A 25,378-nucleotide genomic window follows, 5' to 3' on the forward strand; every position below is an offset into this window, starting at 1 on the left:
CCAGCTCCTCTCTGCCTGGGGGGCTGGGGGGAGCCCAGGACCGGGTCCCAGCTCCGCTCTGCCTGGGGGGCTGGGGGGGGCCAAGGACTGGGTCAAAGCTCCTCTCTGCCTGGGGGGCTGGGGGGAGCCCAGGACTGGGTCCCAGCTCCGCTCTGCCTGGGGGGCTGGGGGGGGCCAAGGACTGGGTCAAAGCTCCTGTGTGCCTGGGGGGTTATGCTCCAGGTCTAGTTTACCGCTGATGTTCAGGGGACGATGTCCGGCGCGTTTCTAGTGGAAACGCGCCTTAGCTACAGTTAAACCACAAAACGAACCAGTGACATGCCAACGCTAACCGATGTCGCAGCAATGCAACAACCAGTGTTGGACCATCAGACTAACCAGGCCTTCTGTCCGTCTATCTGTCCGCTCCAGGGAGGCGGCCGGTAACTTCCTGACGGCCTTGAGTCTGCAGAGGAAGAGCAGAAGCCACCAGCTGTCCCACCAGGTGATGTCGGGGAACATCTGGGCCGCGCTGAGGATCGCCCTGTCCATGATGGACCAGCCGGAGCTCTTCCAAGCGGCCAACCTCGGAGACCTGGATCTCCTCATCAAGGCCTTCAACCTGGACATTTGAGGGGGTGTAGTCACCATAGGATAGACCCCCTCCCCCCCTCCCAAACCAGTCCCACGTCTCTCCAAAACAAACCCAAACCTGAGAGTCCAAAGTGCTTGTTGAAGAATGGACTGTTTTTTTAGGGAATGACTGTGCTTCCTTTTGCACGGTGGTTTTAAAAAACAACACCCGACGGTTCTATATATTTTTTCGAAGCCGTTTTCGTAGGAGAGGTTGATGCTTTAATTGGCGACTTTGAGATGGATTTCTGCTGCACTGTAAATGGTGATTTCCCCGAAGAGCACAAGGACGGGCAGAGATTATACAAGCAATGCCTTAGAGAACCCGTCAATTAAAAGCCCCACTCATCTCGCGGAGGAGAAGTGTGGCTTTGGGACAGGAGATGGAGGAAGACGTCACAGAGAACTATTTTGATCACGTGTACAGAGCAGATGTTTTGTAAAAGAATTTAAAAAAAAACTTAAATAGACTTTGGGATCCAACTACTTACTTCAGGACAATGTCACCTTAGAGGAAAGTGTTTAGGGAGTGGACAAGGAAACGCATGAACTGGGACATTTTCTGTTTGTTGGTTTTTACCCATCCATGTTCAAAACATTGCATGCGTAGGTCATTTCCATAGTGGGACATTGGACATTTAAATGACCTTCAAATATTTTCTCATTGCACTTCAAGGGACTATGCTCTTCGTATAAGGGGGGGCGGAGCGAGCCTCACTGGAACGCATGCATACAATAATATTTATTTACGTTTTTTTATAAAAACAAAATGCTAAGCCATTTTTGGGCTGGAGTGAATTTCGTTAACCATAGCTTCGTTCACTCTTTAGTATTTTGTTTGTTTGTTTATGTCTTTGTTTAGCTTTTTTCGCTTTCTAAATCAAAAAATTGCACACTAAAAATTGCATTTGCATCTGTAACCCTTTACAAGTTGTACTTAATAGTACCGATTCAAGGTACGCCTGTTCACTTTTTTTAATCTCTGATGACTTTCGAACTAGTAGGCACTAGGCAGCATTACATATTATGATGCAATTTCAGCATCAGCAGCCAATCTTCTAGAACTCCTACCAATTATTTATATTTCTTCTGCACCATGAAATACATAAAAAAAAATACACATTAGAAAACCAAAATGAATCCAACCACAAGCGTCAATCATATTTTAATCAGTATTCTAGGATTGAATATATCTGCTTACATGACAGCTGACTTTCTTAAATCTCAGCATACTTTTACCGTTGAGGAAGAGAAGATGAATAACAATGATAACAAATCGATCGTTCTAATCCCCGTACATACCATTCAAGTGTTCAATGTTCAATATTCCCCCGTTCTGTTTCTTTCACTCTCTGTTGCACAAGCTCAAAAAGAATTCCCTAGATTGCAATGTTGTAACGGACCATATGCCCTAAAATTGTTGGCCTACCTGTCTCTAGTTTGAAAGTCGCTCTGGGGAGAGAGGTATGTCAACAAGGCTAGCCGAGCATCGGACTGTAAATGACAGCCCTGCCCTGTAGCAAAAACATTATTTTAGCATTGTTTAGCGCGCTCTCTCTCTCTCTCTCTCTCTCTCTCTCTCTCTCTCTCTCTCTCTCTCTCTCTCTCTCTCTCTCTCTCTCTCTCTCTCTCTCTCTCTCTTTCTCTCTCTCTCTCTCTCTCTCTCTCTCTCTCTCTCTCTCTCTCTCTCTCTCTCCCTCCCTCCCCACCCCCTAGTATCCTATGCAAAATATGATTGCATTTCTCATGGGTCTCTGTAGTTGGCTGCCAGAACTTTGGACCAATGTCCAAAGTGTTTTGCTATGATGGAACTAGGTCAAAGGTCACCCAACTGTTTTCCTCATCTAATCCCTGATTAGATGGGTGCGTTAAAGGGATTTTATAGAAGGAATGCTACTGTTTAACCATTTAGCAGACATGTTTATCCAAAGCTACTTCCAGTAGATTCAGAATCATGTATTTAAGGAACAGGAAGGGGACAGGCAGCCCCCACACTAAAAAGGTGTATTTTTTGTCCTGTCACACTATGGCGTGGCGCTGCTGTTCCTTACCTCGGTTTCATCAAATGCAATGACAAGGCTTCAAAGCTTTCTGTCAGATTTGCTTTAAACCTGCAGGGCCAGGCACATATTTTTCTCTGAGCCTTGGAGAAGCTCAAAGATTTCCTTTCACTCCCGGACACATAAGAAAACTGCCATTGAACATCAAAGTCTTCACCGCTGGTATCTCTGTCAATGACCAAGATTAACTATCGAGTAAGCCAGTATTGACAGTTGAGCTGCAAAATAGGAAAATATGGGTGCGGGTTGAGGCTGCAGTCTTTAGAGAACAGTTTTACACATGAAGGAGCAGCCAGCACAGAATATAGGTGTATGCAACCTACTTTATTCTGTAGGGACTTAATATAGGGACTTAAGATACTCAAAAGGCACCAACTGAGCGAATACATTGAGCTGACAAATTATCATGCAGATCTTTGTTGCAATAGCACCATATTTTTTTAAGCAACATTACCAACAAAAATAGATGTTGGTGTCCATTATAATTGTTGCAATTCAAAAAAACACCACTACAAAGATCCTCAAATTGAATTTGCTATAAACTGGACGGTTGATTTTTTTTGGTCTTTAAAGACAACTTGCAATGCCTTCAGCTCAGTCATATGGGTTTCTGCTCTTTGACACTTAATTGAATGCGACTCAAATTAAAATACCCTGCATTAGAAACAGATTAGAAACCTGGCGTGTCCAAGCAAGGCTTTGGGACATGTCTTGGCACAAGCAAGTCGTTGACCAAATCCACCTCTAATGATTCCCTGGAAGTCTTCCGCGAACAGGAGACGATGCAAGACGTTGCTTGAGTATTCCCCCTGTATCTAAACACTACATGTGGTCTGTCCTCTGTCATCCCCTTCCTAATCTTAACTGCCCCATCAGCATGATTTAGAAACAAAGCTTGAAAACATAAATCGTTTTTTTTAATACACACACGCATTTTCCTATGGGCTGCTAGGCCTTTGCTTGTTATTTTCTTGCGGTTTCAAATTTAGATACTTGTAGTTCACTAGAAATTAAAAATACTTTATTTTTTTAACAAGAGGTCGTTTTTTTTTCCAAACGCTGGCTTTTCTGTGATCAACACCGTGTGCAAAGCAGCCCCGCAGATGTGTACTCGGATAAGATGCCTGAAGAAGAGGATGTCTTGTTTTTGTAGAAGCTACAACAGGCCTTCACACCTTCTCAGGTTTACTGTTTTAGCATGCGCCTGAAGGAGAAACTGGCCCGTGGTTGATGCATACCAGTTCCTCAATGCTTGTCTCAGTTTTTTTTAATATTCTTTTAATTCTCATGCATGAACTTGCAAAAACCAAGTGCTTTCTCTTGATCTCCCAGTTAACCTATAACATGAATTATAACCTTAGAGTTACCCGGCAATATTTCTACCATGCACTTTCAAATTTGACATTGAAAAAATATTTTGTGTGTATGCGTGTGTATGTATATATTCAGTCTATATATTGTACACAAGATACACAACCAATCAAATCTAGTTCTCACACTGTTTTCAAACCCTTCAAACATTACAGTAACACATTGACAAAACCTTTAAGGTATGTCAAAACTAGATTAACATAACGAACATCACATCATTACTATTAGCTATTCAGTCACGACACAATCTAAAATGAGATCAACAAGCAAGTTGTTCAGTCGTCTCTAATCCGTGTCTTCTCAGAAGACCTGAACATCAAACACATCCAAGGTTCGTTTGGTGTGTTGGCATCAAATAATGAACACACTCATTCATGCAATCATTACCACGTGCATGTTATAGCACGCACAATACTGTAACTTCATTTGGATGATATGTTGGACTTAAAAGTTATTAACTTGAATGTTATGGTGCATAATACCAGTCATAACATGCTCTATATCGTTTGAAAGGCATATTTTATAGATAATACTAGGCAGATTAAATAAACAGAACTACCAGGTACTTTCTACTTATACATGCTTTATAGGGTAGGTTTTTGTCATTGGGCAGCACGGTATCTTGTGTACAATACATTGACCTTTGTCCATTATTCTACTTATCTGCCACATGAAGTACATATACCTGTCTTCAGAATTCTTTACTTATCAAAACAACTAGAATTAAGATTTCCTTGATTTTGATGCAAGAAATGACGTTAGCATTTATATTCTACTAGTTTACTCAAGCATCTATAATGCATATTAATCTACCTGTATACCCAGCCACAAGGAAACACAGTAGCACCTTTGAAATATACAATATGAAAGTAATCTTTTAAAAATAAAAAATCTGTTATTCAGTCCATTTATTAATGTCTCTGTTTTCACCAACATGCAACATTTTTGATTCCGAACAAAGCAGCAGTGCCACAAGTCAATAACATTTGTGTTTATTGAACCATCCAAACATTGCAGGTATGCAGTATTACAAGGCATAGTACATACTGTCATGACAGCAGTATTCACCTGGACTAGTGAAATACTGTATTAACAGCAATATTTAGATGAAAACATAAAAAAAAGTAAACTAAAATCGCCAATTCAGGGATTTTATGTAATCAAAACTTCAGACATGGCTTCAACAAAAAATAAATGACAATAGTACCATTTTGATACTTTGTTTAATGAAAAAGTCTAATCAACTCCCACAAGGTACAGTTGTACAATCCAAATTACTAAATGTCTACATTTAGTGCACAAGCCGTCGGTACAAAAGGCGAGTTTGGTGACCGAAAAGGAAAGTGATTTACCCTTCACAACCCGAGAGATAAAGAGGAGTTCAGTAAAAAAAAACCTGAGGCTGAGGGGAAGCCGAAACAAGAAAATGGATATTTATACTTTATGATGTGTTAGCATAATAAACACAGTAGCCAATCACAGGAACTAGGCCTAGAGAGAACAGAAGGTGCATTGAAACGAAGAGGGAAGCCCTAAGCTGATAACATAATTGAGCACGTTGATTTTGAAACACCCTCGAAACATAATGTGCATTCTATTACTTCCGTTTCTGTGGGTGTAGATTTACGTGGGACTTGCATAGAGAGAGGGAGGCCGTTTGAACTCCACACTGTAAAAAAGTAAGCACGGTAGGCTACCGGAGTACTCATTAAGTATAACTCGGTGACGAAGAGGAGTGACGATGTACTCCGACTCATATACTAAGCATTCATCAGAGAGGTGTTAACAGTGTGTGCAGGAAACAATAGAACATTTTATAGAACAAATCTTATGCAGTTGTTCTTCCACGACATAAAAGGTATTTTCCCAGCGAAAGAAGAAAATTAATGACATTACCAAACTCCATGACCCTGAGTGGTTTTGAGACGGGAGCCTGAGCGCACCGCTGCCTGCGAGCACTAATTGGTTGTGCCTCCAGGTGTTTCATGTTCACACGGGGACAATCATTCCGGCAAATGAGTCTCCCGAAACAGCAACCTTAAATGCATGCCTTCCCCCCTTAAAGACGGGTTAACCACTAGGAGTGAATAAATGTCAAAATAGATAGAATAAAACACTATTCCAATATTTACAGACAGTTTTTTTTGGATGCATTTTTGCGTCGCTTTAGACCAGTTACGGTCAGTGATGGTTGTAGTTGATACCGGTGAGTGATAAGCAATCTTGTGTGGGAGAATAGTATCAACAGAAAGAAAAGCTGATGTGACAAAAAAAGGACTAAACAATTGGTTGGCAAACAAAACTCACAGGAGGGTTTGTCCGCTCTCCTGCGGAGCATGGCCAGCGAGCGGAAAACACGTTTGGTTCGGAGGAGGGACACGTAAGAGGTGAGCACATTTCAGTGGAGGGAACACGGGAGGAGGCAGGGTTTCCGTGGTTGACATCAGATCACTGAAGTGGAGCAGCACCGTGGTTGTTTCTTGTTTCTTGTGTCTTTGAGGGGAACGGCGCTGTTTCAGTGAGACACACACAGCTCTTTAATTATTTACACCGGGGGTGATTAGACACACTCGAGATGCTGAGAGACGGATCTCACTGCATATTGCATAGGGTTGATTACGAGTCGAAGAGGCGTTATATATACGGTAGCTAATTTAGCCAAACGCTGGGAATATCACCTGTAGTAACTACAGTTGTAATTTGTGAAATCGGTTGGGCTGTAATGCATCAAGTGCATAAGAAAAATACAAACATGCGTAAATCATCCTTTGCAGATCAGTTGCATCCGATCTACTTATTCGAATTATGACGGTTTGATTGATTTACCTCATTTTAATCCTGTTATTTGAAGGTGAACGTTGTCCGGACAAGACTTTAACACCCGTAACCATTCCCGCCTCCGGTGCAGGGATGACCTTTTCACCGGCTTTTATGCAACTGTCGGACTCATGCACAGTCAGCATTCTGCCGTCGCCTCACTTCTGCACTGGATTTTGTCGACACGGATATTGAATAAATCATGTTGTTGTTGTAGTGTTTTTTTGATGCCATAGGGCAAAAAGAAAAATAATACGGTAATTGACTATACTGTAGTGTTTGGTTGCTAAAGGCTGCCATTTTTTTTTAGCCTCTGTGGGTTGGCAGTGAAGCATTACATCAAGTGTAACTCGATTTGTTTTTTATATAATCCCGCTACGGGGACTGAAGGCATAGCGAGTGAAGGGTCGGATCGGATATGTTTCAGTGTGTGTAAACCACACACAAATAACCGAAAAATTGCACACATCCCTTTTTTTCTTTTTCCCACCTACACAGTTTGAGAAGGAAAGCACCTAAAGTAAAAGCATCCATTTAAAGCAGGACATAAAAACGACGACAACTACACTAAAAACAAATAGGCGTGTTTACTTTTACTTCCCGTCCGCAGCAGGTTTTTGAACGCTTTCTCCGTGTTTTCTCCAGTGGTTTCGGGCTGTGGGGAGCAGCAGCCAACGTGTTGGCTGGTGTTAAGGGCAGAGGCCTTCCACCATGGTGGATCACACACTGGGGCTGTGGAAGGGTGGTGGTGGGGATGGTGATGGTGGTTCTGCTTCGGGGGCCTTCTCTCCACAGGGTGTCCTTAGGGTTAGGGTTGCTGCTCTCCAGGGGGGTGGGGGCGGGGGCCTCTGGCAGACTTGGGGTGGCTGAGAGACTGGTTCTTGTGATTTCTCTTCTAGCTGCTGGACAAGCGCCGGTAAAAGTATATGTAGCCCAAGTCTTTGGGAGGGCGTTCCGACAAAGACACTTTGTGATCGTTGTAGATCACCCACCTGGCAGAACCAAAGTCAACGAGAAATATAATGAATCAAACAATTATGGAGGTGCATTAAAAAGGTGACATATTATTCCACCAGGGGTGAATGGGATGAGCTGTTACAATCTGCCTCTTCTGACATCACAAGTGGGCGTGTCCACCTAGATGTATAGATGAACATTGTTTGCTACAGTCCACTGGGCATGCTGGTAGACCGATCGATCCAGCACACATCTAGGTGGACACGCCTACTTGTGATGTCAGAAGAGGCCGATTTTCCAAACGGCTTGTAACAGCTAATCACACTCCCACCTGGTGGTATAAGAGGTCACCTTTAAGGTGTGCGTGAAACAATGCTGGTGACGCTTTGTGAGGCGATGAAATGGGAGTGTGTTGGTGTTGCGTGGGTTTTTTTGCTGACCTTCCCTCCTTCTTGATGTGACACACGTAGTGACCGGACATTGTGGACGCCCCCATGTGGCTGATGAAGGCCAAGAGCTCGTAACCTAGGGGAAAATAGAAGGAATAAGGACGTTCAAACAGAAATCAGTAAAACTTGCTGATCCCATTACATGTGGTCACACTGTTTGTTGATTAATAACGGAATCGGTCCACCTTAAGTACCTCATACCTCCGATTTGGTCTAAAGATATCACATTCTATCTTGACATTGCTATCGTCATACACCCTATGTTATACGTGTTCAACATCATTCTGAAGCAACAGAATATTGTAAAATATGTAAAAAATACAAAAAATACAAATATTAACGAGTCCTGTTTAAACAGGTTTCGCCCTGAAGATGGCAGCAAACTCACCAGCAGTGGCCTGGTGCCTAGGGACTCTTTAACCTGATCAACAAGTAGAAAGGAAAGTAAAGAGATCTGGAGCCACTCACGTCCCGGGCCGTCCTTGACGCGGGGCCCGGCCGCGTCCGCCTCGGGGTCCGGGGAAAGGGTGGGGTCGCTGTGGGAGTTGGGCGAGGAGAAGGCCTGGTTGGTGGGCTCGGTGTCGGCCATGTCTGAGAGCGCGTCGCTCGGCTCCTCCTCCGGGTGCGTGAAGATCCAGTCCAGCGCTCGCTCAAGGTTGTTGTTCTGGGGAACGGACCAGGTGACCATTAGGGAACTCTCTCTCTCTCTCTCTCTCTCTCTCTCTCTCTCTCTCTCTCTCTCTCTCTCTCTCTCTCTCTCTCTCTCTCTCTCTCTCTCTCTCTCTCTCTCTCTCTCTCTCTCTCTCTCTCTCTCTCTCTCTCTCTCTCTCTCTCTCTCTCTCACACACACAGCCACCATTTTGTCATCATATTTGGGACTCTGTACTTATAGTCCTTCAATTACAATAGTTTTACCGAGGAGAAAGTACTTGCAGTATTTTAGTGTTCTTGTAGCACTATTTGTACTATCACTGTTTGAATAGGTAAAACTAGATTTGCCGTCAATGCTTATATTTCTAAATGAAGAGTAGGAGTTAGATGCTATACATAAAGATATTGACTTCATTGTTTTACAAAGATTATTGTAGACTGCAGCTGAACGAACGAAAAGATATTACACAGGAAGAAGAGTGAATGAATGAACAGGAAGAATGAATGCATGCAACTGCAAAGGTGGATCGATCGATTGCGGATCTCATGCAGTCCGGTAATGGCAAGGAACTTAGAAATCTGATTCCTTTCTGATATTTTAATAGTTCACTATTCAACACTGCAACCATTAGTCTATATTTTTTTCTCTTTCTTCCCTTTGTGGCTGTGCTTGCGTCAGGCATCGCAATAGAACGGTCTCACAGTCCAAACAGCAGGTGTGGACGCAACTCTGACCTAATAAAACACCTGTGTGTTTTTCCCCCCCCATCGCTCCTCATCTGTCAGTTTGTATTCAAGTAACCCAGCCTAACCAGAGCCTCGAATAAAGAGGCTGCTTCATTCAAAACGACATGAAACAATCACAATAATATTTTTTTTGCTTTCAATTTTTTTGATTTTCCACTTGGCCGGCCTCAGCAGGATGGCCCCGTCCTCCATCGTGTGGACGGGACCCGTTTCGTCTCTACCCTTGGACCGGCCGGCTGTCCGACTAAACCCTCTGTGGCTCTTTATTCATCTCCATTGACAAAAACCACCAGCACATCTGCTTGGGCTCTCTCCTCCGAAACCGTCCCGCCGTTCTGCCACCCATCCAATAAAGAAGCCCATCTGGCTGAGGGAATAAAACATAAAACTGTGCCCCTCAGCTCGTTGCGTCGACTCCCAAATAGAGGCGTGAATCAAGGGAATGTCTGCAGGAGAACGGGTAGGGGGGGGGTAGGTGTGGCGTCTGGGGGGGTGGGGGGGGAGCTTGCCACGCTGGCGGTCTTGTTTTCCAAACTAAGCGGCCCATCGGGCTTCACTACCGTTTAACACAACCCCCACCTCCTCCACCACCACTCTCTCTTAGTCTCAGAGCTATAAATAGACCAGCCTCCCCCCCCACCCCACCCCTGCTGTCTAGCACCTCCATTTCCCTCAGGAGAGATACATGTTTACATTGACCCCCGAAGAAACATCCCCACCCAATCATCCACAGCACTGGGCTTCGAGGAAGGGGGGGGGGGAGGGGCAAACAAGGAAGCACAAATCTAATTCTGTCCAGCATATTAGCGGTTCTGTTGATCTATTTTTGGCAATGGCTGTGTGTGTGTGTGTGTGTGTGTGTGTGTGTGTCAGGCTGAAACAAGAGAATCTGCCGCCATTTGGGAACAGTCAGAGTCTGTGGACTGTGTCTGCGGATCACTCCGTTGCAGCGAGAGCACGTGATGATCACTCATTATTAATATTAAACATGAAGGACGCATGAGCAACTCCCGAATAAGTTAGAGTGTGGAGATGGTGACGATGACGGAGGGGCAGATATGACCCCCCCCCGCCCCCCACTGAATACATCCAGATCTTTCCGCTTGACCTGAGCGAGCTGCAATAGCAGTGACGCTGCTTCTGTGACGCTTGTAGGCTCTGGGATGAGAGCAGACACCTCATACCATCGAGGGCCCTTGGGGACAAATTGCTGGTTGCTCAAGGGATGAGGCCACATGCAGGGCAGCGTATAGGGCTTGTTGATGAGGGACGGGGATCGCGTCTCGGCCCTCGAGCACTCGTCCATGTTCAGACTTGGATCTCATTTCATGGTAGCAGGTCATGCATGCAAGTCATCGAACCGCCGCTGAGATTAAAGGTGCAGTGTGTAGGATTTAGTGGCATCTAATGGCGGGGTTGCAGAATGCAGCAACGCAACGCTGCTAGATCCATTCCGATAGATTCCACATAATGTTACACACTGCATTTTTTAAGTTTTAATAGAGGTTCCACAGGGCTGTCACTCACATTGTTATGATACAAGGTTTTAGATGCCTGGTAGCCTGTTATGATGAATGGTTTTAGATGCCTGGTATCCTGTTATGATATATGGTTTACATGCTTGGGTTTACTTATTTATTGATTATTAGTTATTCTATTTATTTGCTTACTTGTACAAGTACAAAGAAACATTGACAGTTTCAGAAGCAATGTCCAAATAAATGATTCAGTTCAGTGCATATAGCAGTAAGAAAACAACAGCATCCATCCCTAACAGCAGAAAATCTTCCAAACAGATTTAGCAAACATGACGCAAGTAAGTAAGTTTAAGCTAGGACTGGACTGTTTTTAAATCCTGAACCTGCTTTGGACTGGTAGAGTTGGGTCTTCCAGAGCCTTTCATTGAAAATGCAGTTTGTGCAAAGAAGACTTACAGCATTTAATTTGATAGTTTCCGGTGTTAATTAGCATTTGGGGAAGTCAAGTTTTGAAAATATGTTGTCACTGGCGCTAGATGGTGGTGACACTTAAAGTCGCAATCTGTCATTTCAACTAGCTTGTAGCTTAAAGCTTATCGATTATTTTTCCTCAATAACACAAATTCTATAAAATATACAACTTCTATACAATATACAATACATATAGAAAAGCTGTATTGACCGATACATTTAAAAGACTCCTATGCATTAGGCTTTTCATAGGGAAACCGATGTCCCTCCATACTGCCATGGTCACGATCTGCATCCTCAAACCAGGGCTCAAAGGAGGTACCCAACAGGTACAACTCATCCCCCTCCTCATATAGATGAAGAGCGAAACATCCCAGCTCCTTGTATCTTCATCTTCCAGCTATTAACGTTTTGTGTGTGCTGACAAAATGGCCGACCCTCCTGGCCCGCCCATGTGGTCTCCCGGTGGAACCATGTGGCCCCTACCCCTGGCACTGGCCCGCAGAGCCCCGCTGTGGCCCTACTGGCAGCTCAGCCACTGAGGAGGATTATTATGGTCTGCTGGCCCTGGCAGCTGCTGATTCCTCCGCTCTAGTTGCGTCGGTCGGCGTGGCCAGCACTGAGCATCAGCCTGGCGCTAGAGGACTCACCCCAGGGTTCCGACCAGGGCTTAAACCAACCAACTGCTTTTTATTCCAACTGGCCGTCTGCACTCAAGGACACCTGTCAGCCAGTCCTGGCTGCTTTCGGTAGTTTTTTCTTTGCTTTAGTATTTCATATTTTTTATTAATTATCGAGAATAAGAGTGACTCATCGTTTCTCGTTGTCTGTTTTTTCACACTGTGGGCGATACTTTTATTCTGACTTTCGTTCACTTCGTTGTTTTGCACTATAGTTAATCTGCCACTATTTCACTTCTGGCCGTTACTTGACATTATTTTGTCCATAACAAGGTTTCTTCCTACTCCTTACTTTTTTTTTACACACAATCAAACATTCTTTATTAATCCCTTAAGGGAAATGAGTGCGCTCATCTTTTGGGGGGCCCTTCCTAATAACTTTTACTTCGTGTTTTCATTTTCACACCTTCATTCTCAGCCAGTCGCAGCGATATCAAGGTCAATTGCTAATGGGTGTAAGTGATGAACGGGCACCTCCTGGTGTCTGTGGGGCCCCAGGGCGAGGGGGGGTGTGAGGGGACTGACCGTGGCTCGGAGGGCCTGGATGGTGTGGCTGCGGGGGAAGCCCATGGAGGTGAGGATGGCGACGCTCTCCTCCGGGGGCGAGTTGTCCAACGGGGTGGCGGTGGCGGCGGCGGCGGCGGCGAAGGGATCGGTCTCGCTGGCGGAGGAGGGGAGCAGCTCTATCGTGGAGGACGGGAGGCTCAGCGGCTCCGCAAAGTCTGGAGAGGAACAAGATGGTGGATAATCTGTTGAAGTCTGTGGATTTTTACTGGATTTAAATCGATATTTCTCCAGAAGCTCGGGTCCCCTGGTCCCCGTCATGCTTTTGACTTATACGTGTTGTTATGAAGAAAAGATTATATGATTATTAAAAATAATACAAATCTATGGATATGTTAAAGTGTATGCTGTGTTCATCAACATTTCCCCCAAAAATAAAATATACATATAATAAATAATACAGATGCCGTCAAGGAATTTATGTTTCAAGATTTAGTCATCCATATCACACAGAACACAAACAAAGCCACACCAAAATAAGCCACTAAACAAAGCAACTTCCACATGAATTACGGACAAGCCAGTGACTTCTCCTATTATCCACACACACACACACACACACACACACACACACACACACACACACACACACACACACACACACACACACACACACACACACACACACACACACACACACACACACACACACACACACACGTGGTTGACCGTCAGATACAGTACTATTTCCTCTGCGTAGGAGGTGACGGCGTTCCGCTTCGCTCAACGCTCCGATTACCGCCTTCGTAGAAACCCCAACAGCTCCGCTTTTTCTCTTTCACACAAGACCACCACTTTGTGCCGAGTTCAAAAGGCGGACCTTTCCAACCATTGTGCCGTACTTTAAGCACGAGGCTTAGAGTATAAAGGGAAACTGTACAACCTTGGCAGAATTTGCGATGGAAAATTGGAATGGAATTAAGTCGACAAATGGGGCCTGGTTCGGATAAAAGTGCCCATCGTTCATAATGAGCTTTTTTGCCCTCGGTGTGACTTTTATTTGCAGTGGGCTCAAATCTATTCATGGGAGTTTGGCCAACGAATGTCGAGAGTCTCTGAAATGCAGGTTGGTTTTAGTGCAATCGCAGGAAAAGAAAGTCCTAGAACCAACACATCATTTACTTAAGGAGAGACACCTTAAATAGACCCAGCCTTGTTACTTTATAAGGGTTGACTGCACACTGTACAGCATTTATCAACCAACTGAACTGCACTAATGGGATTCTCTCTGCTTTTATCCACTCTGAAGTTCCTTAACAGGACAATATAAAAGTGTCGTATAAACACTTCCTTGGGTGAAGTTTCTCCACACACACACACACACACACACCCACACCCACACCCACACACCCCTCAGAAGAGGCTTGAATGTGGTACTTCAAACTGAGTAGAACTAATGTACTCATAGCCAGTGTGGCCATGCATTGATTGGTGGCGTCACCTGGCTCCTCCATGTGCGCTATGATCCAGTTGAAGGCCATCTCTGGCCCCATGTTGCCCGTGTAGTACACCGCCTTCCGGCAGGCCTCCAGTGGGAAGCCCATCTCAGCCAGTTGCATTACTGCAGCCTCGTCGATCTCTGGGGCTGGGGACACAGGAAGCCCAAATATAGACATGCATAGACGGAGGCTGCCCCCGGCGAATCACTGGTCGGCATCCAATGATGATGACGGTCAATTGACAGAGCCAAGTACGATACTGGAGTACAATAGAGAAATAGGGAATCTATTGAGCAGAGAAAGTTAACAGTAATTGCCGTTTTGAGAGAAGAATAACATATCTGTACTATTTTGCTGACACTGAATATGCAAAGAAAAAATAAAGAGATCTCTGTTTGGGGCTCATTAAACAAACGGACACTCCGCCTTCGGGGAGTCTTATTATTTATTTTTTTTGATCCGTTTTTAGGCAGCGATTCATCAGAAGGAGGAAGGAGCCAGGCGGGGAGCAGCCCAAGCCAGCTCCCGATGATGAAGCTGGCTCGGGGGACGGGACGGGGGGACGGGACTGAGGCTCACGCCGTCAGCTGAGGCTCACGCCGTCGGGGCCGGCCGGCGCCAACGCATTTGTCCCCGCCGCTCGGCGAAAACGGAAATAGCTTTCTGCGTGCCTTGCGGAAAGCACCGGGTGCAAGCGGGGAGCTATAGTTAAACAGGTGAGGAAGAGGAGAGAGATACTCACAGTCCAGGGAACTCATGGAGTTGTCTGAAAGAGGAGCACAAAGAGGGGGAGAACTATTAGTTTATTAATACTTTAAACTTTATACAAGTCATTTAGCTGACTTGCAGCGCAAGCACATACAGTAATGAGCAGGTCAGGCTTAGGTCTCTTCAAAGATGCGCACGGGTAGACTGTGGACCTTAAGCTACTGAACCTCCAACTTTTCCTCCGGGAGTTGAATACCCTACACTGTAGGGTGTTTGACTCCCGGAGGAAAGGTTGGAGGTTAAAAAGGTTTTATCGCTATTTAGGTTTTGTAGCGCAGCCTGTAAGGACTCCAAGCTGCTCTATCGGCCACTGTTCCGAGTCCGATACATGTACACTTCGGAGATCCGAAAAAGGCAACGGCAGTCGTTGTTCTCCTTTTCTTCGATCTACTTTGTTCCCCCCTGTCGCCCGCCCCGGTACTCTCTAAACCGGTTGGTTTGTGACGGATGGGAGACGTGTTGCGTTCCACGCACGCGTGAGGACGCCACCGCCAGCCGAGGGTCCGTGTAATCGATGCGGAGCGGGAGGAGAAGCAGAGCGTGTGAGGGAGAGACGGGCGCCTCACCGGGCCACCATTAATCACTGCTGCTGCAGAACCCGGCTCACCGCTCCACTGGAACCCTGGAGACTAATGAGGCTCATCCTGATAAATAATATCCCCCCATTATGAGATGCTGGTCGCCCCCCCCCCCGTGTCTAAAGCACCAGTGTGTTACACTCAATTACATCATTTTTTTTGCATCGTCAACAACAATGTGTGTATACACAATAAGAGAAGGCTTTCTCTTTTAGGTATCCATTAAGAATGCACGCTGAAGAACAATCGCAGGGTTCCCCCGCTTTCAAGCCTTTTCATACAACGCCCTGGTTTGCATGGTCAGAAAAAAAAAAAAACCTGTCAGAATTGAGTAGAAGTATGACGGATACAATAAATGGAACCAGGTGCGAGTCACAGTGAAACACTCACTGAACACTGTTCATTTAGCACCGCGATGACAGACCAAGAACACCGTGTTCCGTACCAAAACATCGACACACACACACACACACACACACACACACACACACACACACACACACACACACACACACACACACACACACACACACACACACACACACACACACACACACACACACACACACACACACACACACACACACAGCTTGTGTCCTTCCGTTCTATCTTCAAATCCAGCCTGTTTACTCTATAAGAAGTCGTGCTCTGGAGATTACTAGGGGTTTAATGTAGCACTTTGGGAAAGAAAGAAGCAACGGAGTGTATTCATTAATGACTAGCAGCCAGAGGTGCAGCAGATGCTGTCGGAGCGCTCTGATGTGATGCTGTCTCATGGGCTGGAAGCAGGGACACGACACTACAGATTATAAGATAAAACAACGTGGAGTTTCTACAGTAAAGGAGGAGGATTCAAACCCACAAATTGATGACTGAGCTTAGAAGTACAAGTAGAAGATGATGCATAGATAAATAAAAGAGAAAGAGAAAGGGACGGGATAATGGCGGAGGGAGGGAGAAAGACAGATGTAGGTAGGGAGGGAGGGAGAGGAAGAGAGAGTGACGCATAAAGGAGAGGTGGGGAGAGAAAGCAGTTCTGATGTTCGGAGATTAATAAAAAATGAAAACCGAGCTGTGGTACTCTGAGCCCTCTAATTAATCGGCATAATCCTCAGGCAACAAATGAACAATTAGAAAGCTAGAGTGAAAAAAATACAGACAGAGCAGTATCTGATCTAACCACACCATCTGGGGGGGGGGGGGTCTGCCCCATGGAGGTCATCCAATGGAGAGTCATTCAAACTCACAAGGACTTCGAAGAGCTTTCTTTTGCTGTGTGCTTATCGATTTTTGAAAGCCTCTCTGTAGGCACTCCACTCAATACCTCCCCAGAGGAGATACAGGAGGGCAGGGGGAAAACGAGTAGGCATTAGAAAAGGATTTCCCGGTTCACCGGAGCCGGTCACCGTGACGTTATACTGTCGAGTCAAACGGTACAAAACCTGATAAAAGAAAATGACCGGGATGAAAAAAAAATAAATCATTCTTTCCCACTGTGTGCGTGCGATACAAAGTGATGTGCTCGGGGAGATTGGCCGATGGGGGGGGGGGGGACTGGTTTGTGAGGGACTTGTGTCGTGTGGGTGGGCTCGCAGCGCTGTACCTCTGGTGTCCTCTGGCAGTACGATGGGTGGGCTCAGGTTCGGTAGCTCCTCTTCTCCCGTCTGGAGCCCCGTGGCTCGAAACCGATTCAGGTCCAGGAAGTCTGGCACGTCGATGGACAAGTCTGCACGCAAACCACAACAGTCTGCGATGAATCTCGAGAGGGAGAATGGATTGAGGTCTGGATTCACTGGTATTGTTTCGGTGTGTGACTTCTTAAAATAAATGCAAATTGGTGTTTATCTAAGGCGATGTTTGGTTGTTGATGCAATTTGTGATTTCATAATTACATCACATGGTAATTTAAATCCTAATCATCATCTCTACCAACTGTTTTACAATGCAGATGATCTACCGGACTAACAAATAAATATTTTTTATTACGTTTCATGTATTTACTTCAAAGAGGAAATTGATGTTGTTTGAAGTATACCAACAACAGCACTTTCTGTACAGTGAAAGAGTGCTAGTGTGATAATGGCACAGGTGGAGGCAATGCTGAGGTAGACTGAAAACAAATTGAGTCAGTGAGGTCATTTGCAGGGCAGACTGTTGTGTAAGCCGAGGGGTTTCATATGACGCAGTGTTATGGCGCCATCTACTGGCGACATACAGAGGCAAGTGTTGCAAAAACATGATATTTCAAAATGCTTTCATCAAGGAAGGTCGAGGGAAATATAAGGTAACAATAAAATATTCATAATCTACCTCTACCACGTCAATAACTATTAAAATAAATGTTTTCCCTTAGTCCGAATCACCACTTGATAAACATTAGCCAAGAGCTGTTATGCCCCTTTTCCACAAGAATTAGTGTGTATATCTAGGTTCATTAAATAAGGGAAAACCCGCAAAAAAAAAAGAAAGTTTACACGCCACAGAAGAAGGCCGTATTGAGGGCAGTGAATATGTTCCACTGGATACTTTGTTTTTTATCTCTGTTACTTATTCACTATTTCTTTCGAACTCTGTCATGTGGTCAAAATGGCCGTTGCGTCTTGTTCATGTCCGTCTATGCACCAACGTCCGGAGCCTCAGCGGGGTCATAGCATCGTAGCGTATGGGGGTGAAAATGTGTGTGTCCGCAAGAGTGTCACGTTCGACCGGAGCAGGAGCTGATACATTCCCGCGACTATTGTAACATTGGAAATGTAACATTCCCCACTCAAGACATAGGCCTGATCTCAGCGGGTGTTAGTGGATATTTTGTGAGTGGGAAAGAGGCTTGACTTTAAACATATGTATATTGTATATATATTACATAGATATATTTTTGTGAATTACCCAGTTTCTTTGGAATCCAGTCCACGCCAAATGTGAACTTCTTTATCTGCAATATCAGGTATTCTGGGAAGGAGGAGAAACGGGAAGTCCTGAAGAGAGAATAAGAGACGATTTGTCATGTAAACCCACACACACAGAGAACAGTAAAGTCAATTTTGTAGACAATTTGATCCAATGTGACCACGATACCCGTGCATAATGACCCGGGGACGAGTTGGTTATATTTCTTAGTGATGCCTACGGATAGCAGTGAATAGACTGGGTCGTAAGGGTGTTTGACTACCAGACCTTAGTGGTATGAGAAGGTACTGCAGCTGGTATGCGGGATTTGATCCTTGAAATAAACACTTTTTCAATAACAGAAAATGTGAAATTGTAAAATGTGTATATTCCAAACATTGTTCAGTAAATATAGCATTATGGTTGGTTGTTACTTCAATAGTAGTGTTTGCAAAAAATAACAACGCTAAACACGTTAACAAAGCTTCAAAGCAGCCTTGCTTTCTCTTGCCACAGTTTCCCACGGCCTATGGTCGTCTTGGAGTAATACTTATTAATCTATTCCCACCGTTTGCATATGAGGTGGTCCGCGAAAGCTCTTAATGACTAGGGTCAAAAGTCAGGAACCACTGAGCTACACTGTCCTCATGTAAACAGATTCAGGACCACACAGGGGGGGTGGGGTCTGGCTTACTTGACCCCGGCAGACTTGGCTTGCAGCGCTGAGCTCCAGAAGTCGGGGACGTTGTCGGGCTCTGTGAAGGCCTGCAGGCAGGCGGTGAAGGGGACCCGGGCTCGCACCGGCTCGGGGGGTGCCCGCTGGTTCTCCTCCGCCTCCCTGCGTTTGGCCTCGTAGGCCAGGAGCTCCTCTGGAGGAAGGAGAGGTCATGGATCAACGTCACGCACACGCATGAGTCTGCACGCTAACGTGAACACGTTCACGCGCACAAGCACTCACACACACAAAACATACACACACACACTGACATGGACACACAATGTTAGCACCCACTGACACACACACACACACACACAAACATACGTACATACAGAATGAGATCCCGATGATAATTGCGACACGAGTGAGTAAATACTTGTGTCAATCGTCTTTCCGAATACATTTCAGATTCTATTCAGCATCCTAACTATTGACTGAGGTCACTCAATTGAAAAAAAATAAAAAAAACTGTCCGACACAGAACAAGAACCTCCCTAAAGACAGTCCCCACACAGCAAACCCGAACTCAAAGAAGATGGAGAGGTCTCATAGATCTTCAACAAGGGGGGGGCTGCTACCCCTAGGGGATCCGCAGAGTTAATGCAGGTGGTCCCCGAAATGATTTGATCCCAAACTCTCTTTCTTCATAGAATTTTAATATATACTGCAATACACATTATCATTGGCCTGGTTTAATAAGCAACACGATTTTATACAATATATAATAGGGGCACCTCCACCATGACACTACCAGCCGAGAGAAAAACCTTTGCTCTATACAAAAAATAATTTAAATCAAAACCAAGCACCTGCTTTCATCGACAGGCCCCCTGCTGAGTCCCAAAGAACCATGGCCCCACCCTTCTACCCCCACCCCGACTCATGTTCTCTTTATAGAGTCAGACCTCCTCCTTATCCTTCAATCCCGGACCGCCAAGGTTTTCCCAGGCCAGAGCAACGATCCCTGATCAAGGCTGTGATCAGGGATCCCCCCCCCCTCCGCTCCGGCCCTTACCCCGGTTGGTGGCTGCTTCGATGGGCACGGGCAGCTGCATGACGTAGTCCACCCGCTGGTTGTAGCGCACGCGGCGCGTCTGGCAGCACTGCACACGCTCCTCCGTCAGGAAGCGGAAAACATCGCTCGGGTTCTCCGAGCCGCCGCTGTTCCTCTGGGGGAAGGGGGGGGGGGGCATGTATTGATTACAGATGATTGATTACAAGATCGTCAGCGCTGTTGATCGTCCGTCTGGGCGTGTGTGATGAGATAGAGAGAGTCATTGTCATGCATTTGCAGTGTTACAACTGCTCAGAGGCAAAGAGTTGGTGGTAATATTGATGGACGCTCCCTAACCATTGCACAGCCAAATCATATTAATGGACGCTCCCTAACCTTTGCACAGCCAATTCATATTAATGGACGCTCCCTAACCCTTGCACAGCCAGAGGTGGTTGCCACTATGTTGTTCTGTTTGATTACTGGTTCTTTGGTAGGAAGAGTCTATTCTCATAGACTGCTGATGCACATGTTTTAATTTGACTTTGGTGGTCAGGTGGTTGGGTGGGGCTGGAGGGGTGGGGGTGGGGGGGGAGTATTTGTGCTGCCCTCCTCTGGCCCGAGGCGTTTGGTCAGCTCTATCTCTGGAGGGTCCGACTACGGTACTGGGTCACAGACAGCTGGAGGAGGCCCACAAATACCCTCAACTCCACTGGGGCGCGGGGAAAAGCGGGTTCAAGGGACGTATAAATAAAGCCACTGCTAAAGCCACTGAATGCTGACATCCACTTGGCACGGTAAAAATCTGAATTGCAAATTCTAATTTGCAATTCAGTTAAACAAAACAAATGAATTCCTCACATATAAGGAAATCTGAACAAAGACGAACCAAATGTTGTGTCAATGTTGAAGAGTATTCCCACTTCTCCACTCCAACCCAACACTTCATCGCAACAAATGACAATTCTTTCGACCAATAAGGCGGGAGTGTTTGTTTGTCCCATCGGGTCTCAAGGACAGCGATGGGGGGGGGGGGGGGGGGGGGGGGTCTGGGCATGTTCTGTCACGCCGGGACAGAAGAGGAAGCATTATCTGGTGTGTGTGTGTAACAGATAGGGTGTGGAGGGGGTGGGGGGGTGTAGCTATGTATAGACCCATGGAGAAAGTCAGGCCAGGGGGGGGGCAGTGAGCTGTGTTTCTCCGAGGACTGACCGAGGGTCTGCCGTTAATGTGTACCAGGGGGTCAAACTAAACCCAGTCATATTACAGTATCATTTAGAGAAGGTTTTTTCGACCTGTGGTACACGTACCCCCTGGTGGTGCGCGAGAGTACTACAAGTGGAACGTGAGACTCATTTACAATCATAAATATAGGTCATTCAAAATAAACGTACTATAAATATTGTTAGGTAAATATCGTTTAATGGCTTGCTAGTATTTCACAAACAGTTTTGCTTTGTGTATTCCGATCATGTCATTTCCATTGTTTTGTATTACATTGATGTTTTGTGATGATTTGTGTTTGCTAAATAAACACATTCAGCGCATTAGCATGGTTGCTGACGCTCCCTTTCTCCTGGTTCCCACTTGCCAAGGCCTTCCTGCGGTAAGAGTGCCAAGCTCTGGCACTCTTTACCCAGCCACTGCATATTTATATTTATTAGATCTATTTTTTACCGTTTGCATATAAGGTGGTCAGTGAAAGGTCTGGACGACAATTAAGGGGGATACAAAGGTTGGCAACCACTCACTTAAAGTAATGAGGACTATTACCTATCGACGTCTGTCTTGCAAATAGCATAAGTTGATCTGTCACTATCGTGAAAATATACCACTATGGATTTACCATTTAGTCGTTTTAGTAGGCCATTGATATGCCTTCAGGTCAACTGTGGATATCGGGGATTGACCCATTGGACAAATTACAATAACCAGCGATACAAAAAAGGTTCTTGCTTAAAATAGCTTTGCAATCTTGTGTTATGTTGCGTTATCTTTTTAGATAATCGTCTCTTAAATTATCCGATAGATTCCAGGCTTTAGGGATGTGGAGCGGGTGGGCTCCAGGGGGCTCACCTCTACCAAGGTGATGACGTGCTGGAGGAACTCCTGGGCGTCCTGCTGCCGGCTGGAGGAGAACTCGGGGTGGCCCTTGCTGACCAGGGCCTTGAACATCTTGGGAGAGAGGCCCTTCTGCTGGTGCTGGGGACGGAGGGCAACCACTGTCACGCACTCGCACAATAACACTGTATAGCACAAGACACAGTGCTTATCCGGCATGCAACAGGTTTAAGGAACAGGCGAAAACCATCGTATTAGCTCGTCAACTCCATCCCCCTCTCAAATGAAAATGTTCAGCATGGGATTCATCCTTTTAATAATTATTCTTTGGGAACTCATCACACATGCCAAAACATGCATCTGGGGTCAATTCCAAAAAGACAGAAGGTACTATAGGTAAAAGTAGTTTGGTGTGAATACTTTTTGGCATTAATCAATCTCAAATAGTGTACATGTTATACTGGACTCCATGGGTCAAGGGAAGAACAAAGTAAAGTTAAAAACCAAATGCCTCTTCCTCTCAGGAGAATCGTCACACTCAAGCACTCCGATGTTTACACCAGCAACAGCTCTCCTCCCCTGTGGCCTATTTCACCACACTATGTTCCAGCAGCTGTCAGTGCCTTTCCATCACCCCCTTCCACACCCCTTCCCCCCCCCGCCATGTCAAGTGGGAGGGGCAGGCCTACAGAGGCCACGCCCCCTTGTTTAGTGTGGTCGGTAAAGCCTAAACGGAAGGCCGAGGATAAGGCTGCTTCCTATTAGCCACTAATGGCCCCACTTGAGTCTCCCTTGTTTTCCCCGTGTCCGACAGCTCTGTGCCGCCACCAGTGTGCCTTGAATCAAATTGAGGTGAGAGAGTCCGGAAGACATGGACGATCATTTGTAATGTGCGCCATGGAAATAGATATAGAAAGACGATTGATGGAGTCATATTAAAATAGTGGCGTACAGACATGAGAGGAGACATACTGCCAGAACGACGGCTGTGTTGGAAAGAAATCCGAGCCGGACTGTTTGGAACAGAATTTAAAGCTATATTTACAGACTGTATTCTACAAGGAACAGAGATGAACAGAAATACATAACTAGTCTATTATTAGAGATATTTTATCGTTTCCGTTTTAGTTTGGTTATCTGTCAAAAACATGCACAGCCATCAAAATGAATATGCAAGTAACATTGTAGATACATTCACTCATCAATGCAAATTGATGAGCACAGGGCACATTTTCAGAACAGGGCAGCCTCATACAAATATTGAATGTAATCACAACTTTGCATGAGCATGCTTTTGTGGGCTATGACTCAGGATGGGGGGCTAGACATACCCAGTCTAATACCTTGTATTCTTCTTTCATCACCTGTTCAATGAGCTCAGATTTCATTGGTGGCTTGGAGAACTGGCCTGAGAGCAGTCCGTAGCCCAGTTTAGCCCTGAGAGACGAACAGGAGAGAGCGGAAAACAAATGAATCCAAAACAACAGCAATTATCAATAGGCAGAGGAACCTTAAGTAATATTTAGTTGTGTATTTTTGATTTATAATATATTATAAATCAGTGTTTCAACATCCACCCACACACACACACACACACACACACACACACACACACACACACACACACACACACACACACACACACACACACACACACACACACACACACACACACACACACACACACACACACACACACACAGTGTTGTGAAACATACTCACATTTGTGTGGCAAAGTCCTGAGAGGGGTCCAGTGGTGAGTAGTCGTATATCCTCTGGAGGTTGCCAACATACCTGGGGAGCCCAAAAACAACAACATGTCAGGCACCACTGTTGCACTCCCCGTCAAAAGGCTCCGGGTTTGAACCCCAATGTCCCCACGCTCATCGATCCGTCACGCATCTAGGTGGACACGCCCACTTGTGATGTCAGAAGAGGCCGATTTTCAAAGCAGCTTGTACCGGCTAATCCCGCTCACACCTGGTGGTGTGATATGTCCCCTTTAAGGCCTCAAACAGGGAACTCACATCCTCTGGAACTCGGGGATGCTGAAGAGCACCTGCATGACGCAGCCCAGGTAGCAGCTGTTGCCCAGGTTCTTGACCCCCGTGTAACCCGAGCCGTACACCGACTTCAGCTTGGAGCCAGACTCCTGGATCACCTCCCACTCGCTCGGCCGCGACCGCGGCGGGCTGTTGTTGTTGTCTGTGTCGTGACCGTTCTCCGTCTGCTGGGGGCGAGGGAGGGGGAGAGAGCATATATATATATATATTTATATAGGTTATGTTATCTGTGAGGGTCCAGGCAACTTCCACAGAACTTGGGGGACATTTCCCGACCTTGTGAGTGACATATTGATGATTGGTGATAAAAAAGATAAATGGAGAACACAAGAACCCTTTACCCTTTGCTGCATCTGTAGCATGTCTATTCCAAAGTGTGACAAGTGTTCTGAGATGTTGGGGTCGAGCACAGCCTCTTCCTCCTCGAATGAGTACACGTCTGAGGAAATAGCAAAGCTCACTTTACATTGAAACAACCTCCAAACACAATGGATAATGGTCGCCAGGCAGAAGTACATAACATGTCATCTACATTTATCAAAATAGAATGAAATACATTTAAATTAAATCAGAAGGATGATGTTTCATCAAAACAAAGCAATCTTTTAATTTCCTTTGGAAATGGCTGTTTGAATATGTAAAGTACGCAGTCAGCGTGGTGTTGGTATGATCTCCGGTCGGTGCCAGACCTGCTCCGTCCGGGGTGATGGTCTCCAGTTTGACCGCCAGGGGGAAGTTGGTGTCCTTGTAGTGGTCCAGGGCGTGGCCGTTGCCCCCGGCGCCGTCGAAGAACCACTTCCCACAGAGGACCGCTCCGTCGGTGAGGTTCAGCCACAGGTTCTCCCTCATCTCACACTTCTGACACTTCCAGCCGCTGGAGGGGAGCCACGGCGGCGAGCGGGGAGAGAGGGAACGCCGAGGGGTTCAAAAGGATCCAATTTGGGATATTTTTGAGATAAACTCATCAAAACGTCTGCTAGCTTTACTTCGATGTGAAATTGTCACTATATAGAC

General features: G+C 45.7%; 2 protein-coding genes across 6 annotated transcripts in view; one reads left to right on the top strand and one right to left on the bottom strand.

Moving 5' to 3' along the window:
- The window catches only part of pex5la (peroxisomal biogenesis factor 5-like a), a 65,082-nt gene extending 62,880 nt beyond the window's left edge, over nucleotides 1–2,202 (top strand). The window contains exon 14 of the mRNA XM_030373484.1: nucleotides 412–2,202. Coding sequence (XP_030229344.1) covers nucleotides 412–613 — 202 coding nt within the window. The 3' untranslated portion in view covers nucleotides 614–2,202. The remainder of the gene's footprint in view (nucleotides 1–411) is intronic.
- Nucleotides 2,203–4,934: 2,732 nt separating this feature from the next.
- The window catches only part of usp13 (ubiquitin specific peptidase 13), a 29,413-nt gene continuing 8,969 nt past the window's right edge, over nucleotides 4,935–25,378 (bottom strand). The window contains exons 6-21 of one of the 5 annotated variants that reach the window (XM_030373065.1): nucleotides 25,054–25,238; nucleotides 24,706–24,803; nucleotides 24,329–24,528; nucleotides 24,024–24,095; nucleotides 23,633–23,738; nucleotides 22,317–22,442; nucleotides 20,262–20,415; nucleotides 19,223–19,397; nucleotides 18,529–18,617; nucleotides 17,246–17,368; nucleotides 15,039–15,062; nucleotides 14,299–14,442; nucleotides 12,819–13,015; nucleotides 8,735–8,930; nucleotides 8,258–8,342; nucleotides 4,935–7,852 (exon numbers count right to left, since the gene is read on the bottom strand). In XM_030373065.1, coding sequence (XP_030228925.1) covers nucleotides 7,756–7,852; nucleotides 8,258–8,342; nucleotides 8,735–8,930; nucleotides 12,819–13,015; nucleotides 14,299–14,442; nucleotides 15,039–15,062; nucleotides 17,246–17,368; nucleotides 18,529–18,617; nucleotides 19,223–19,397; nucleotides 20,262–20,415; nucleotides 22,317–22,442; nucleotides 23,633–23,738; nucleotides 24,024–24,095; nucleotides 24,329–24,528; nucleotides 24,706–24,803; nucleotides 25,054–25,238 — 2,071 coding nt within the window. In that variant the 3' untranslated portion in view covers nucleotides 4,935–7,755. Of the gene's footprint in view, nucleotides 7,853–8,257; nucleotides 8,343–8,734; nucleotides 8,931–12,818; nucleotides 13,016–14,298; nucleotides 14,443–15,038; nucleotides 15,063–17,245; nucleotides 17,369–18,528; nucleotides 18,618–19,222; nucleotides 19,398–20,261; nucleotides 20,416–22,316; nucleotides 22,443–23,632; nucleotides 23,739–24,023; nucleotides 24,096–24,328; nucleotides 24,532–24,705; nucleotides 24,804–25,053; nucleotides 25,239–25,378 lie in introns of all 5 variants that reach the window. The other 4 variants (XM_030373068.1, XM_030373066.1, XM_030373064.1 and 1 more) reach the window with 4 other exon arrangements.

This window comes from Gadus morhua, chromosome 12 (genome assembly GCF_902167405.1).
Source record: "Gadus morhua chromosome 12, gadMor3.0, whole genome shotgun sequence".
In the NCBI taxonomy this organism is placed as follows: domain Eukaryota; kingdom Metazoa; phylum Chordata; class Actinopteri; order Gadiformes; family Gadidae; genus Gadus; species Gadus morhua.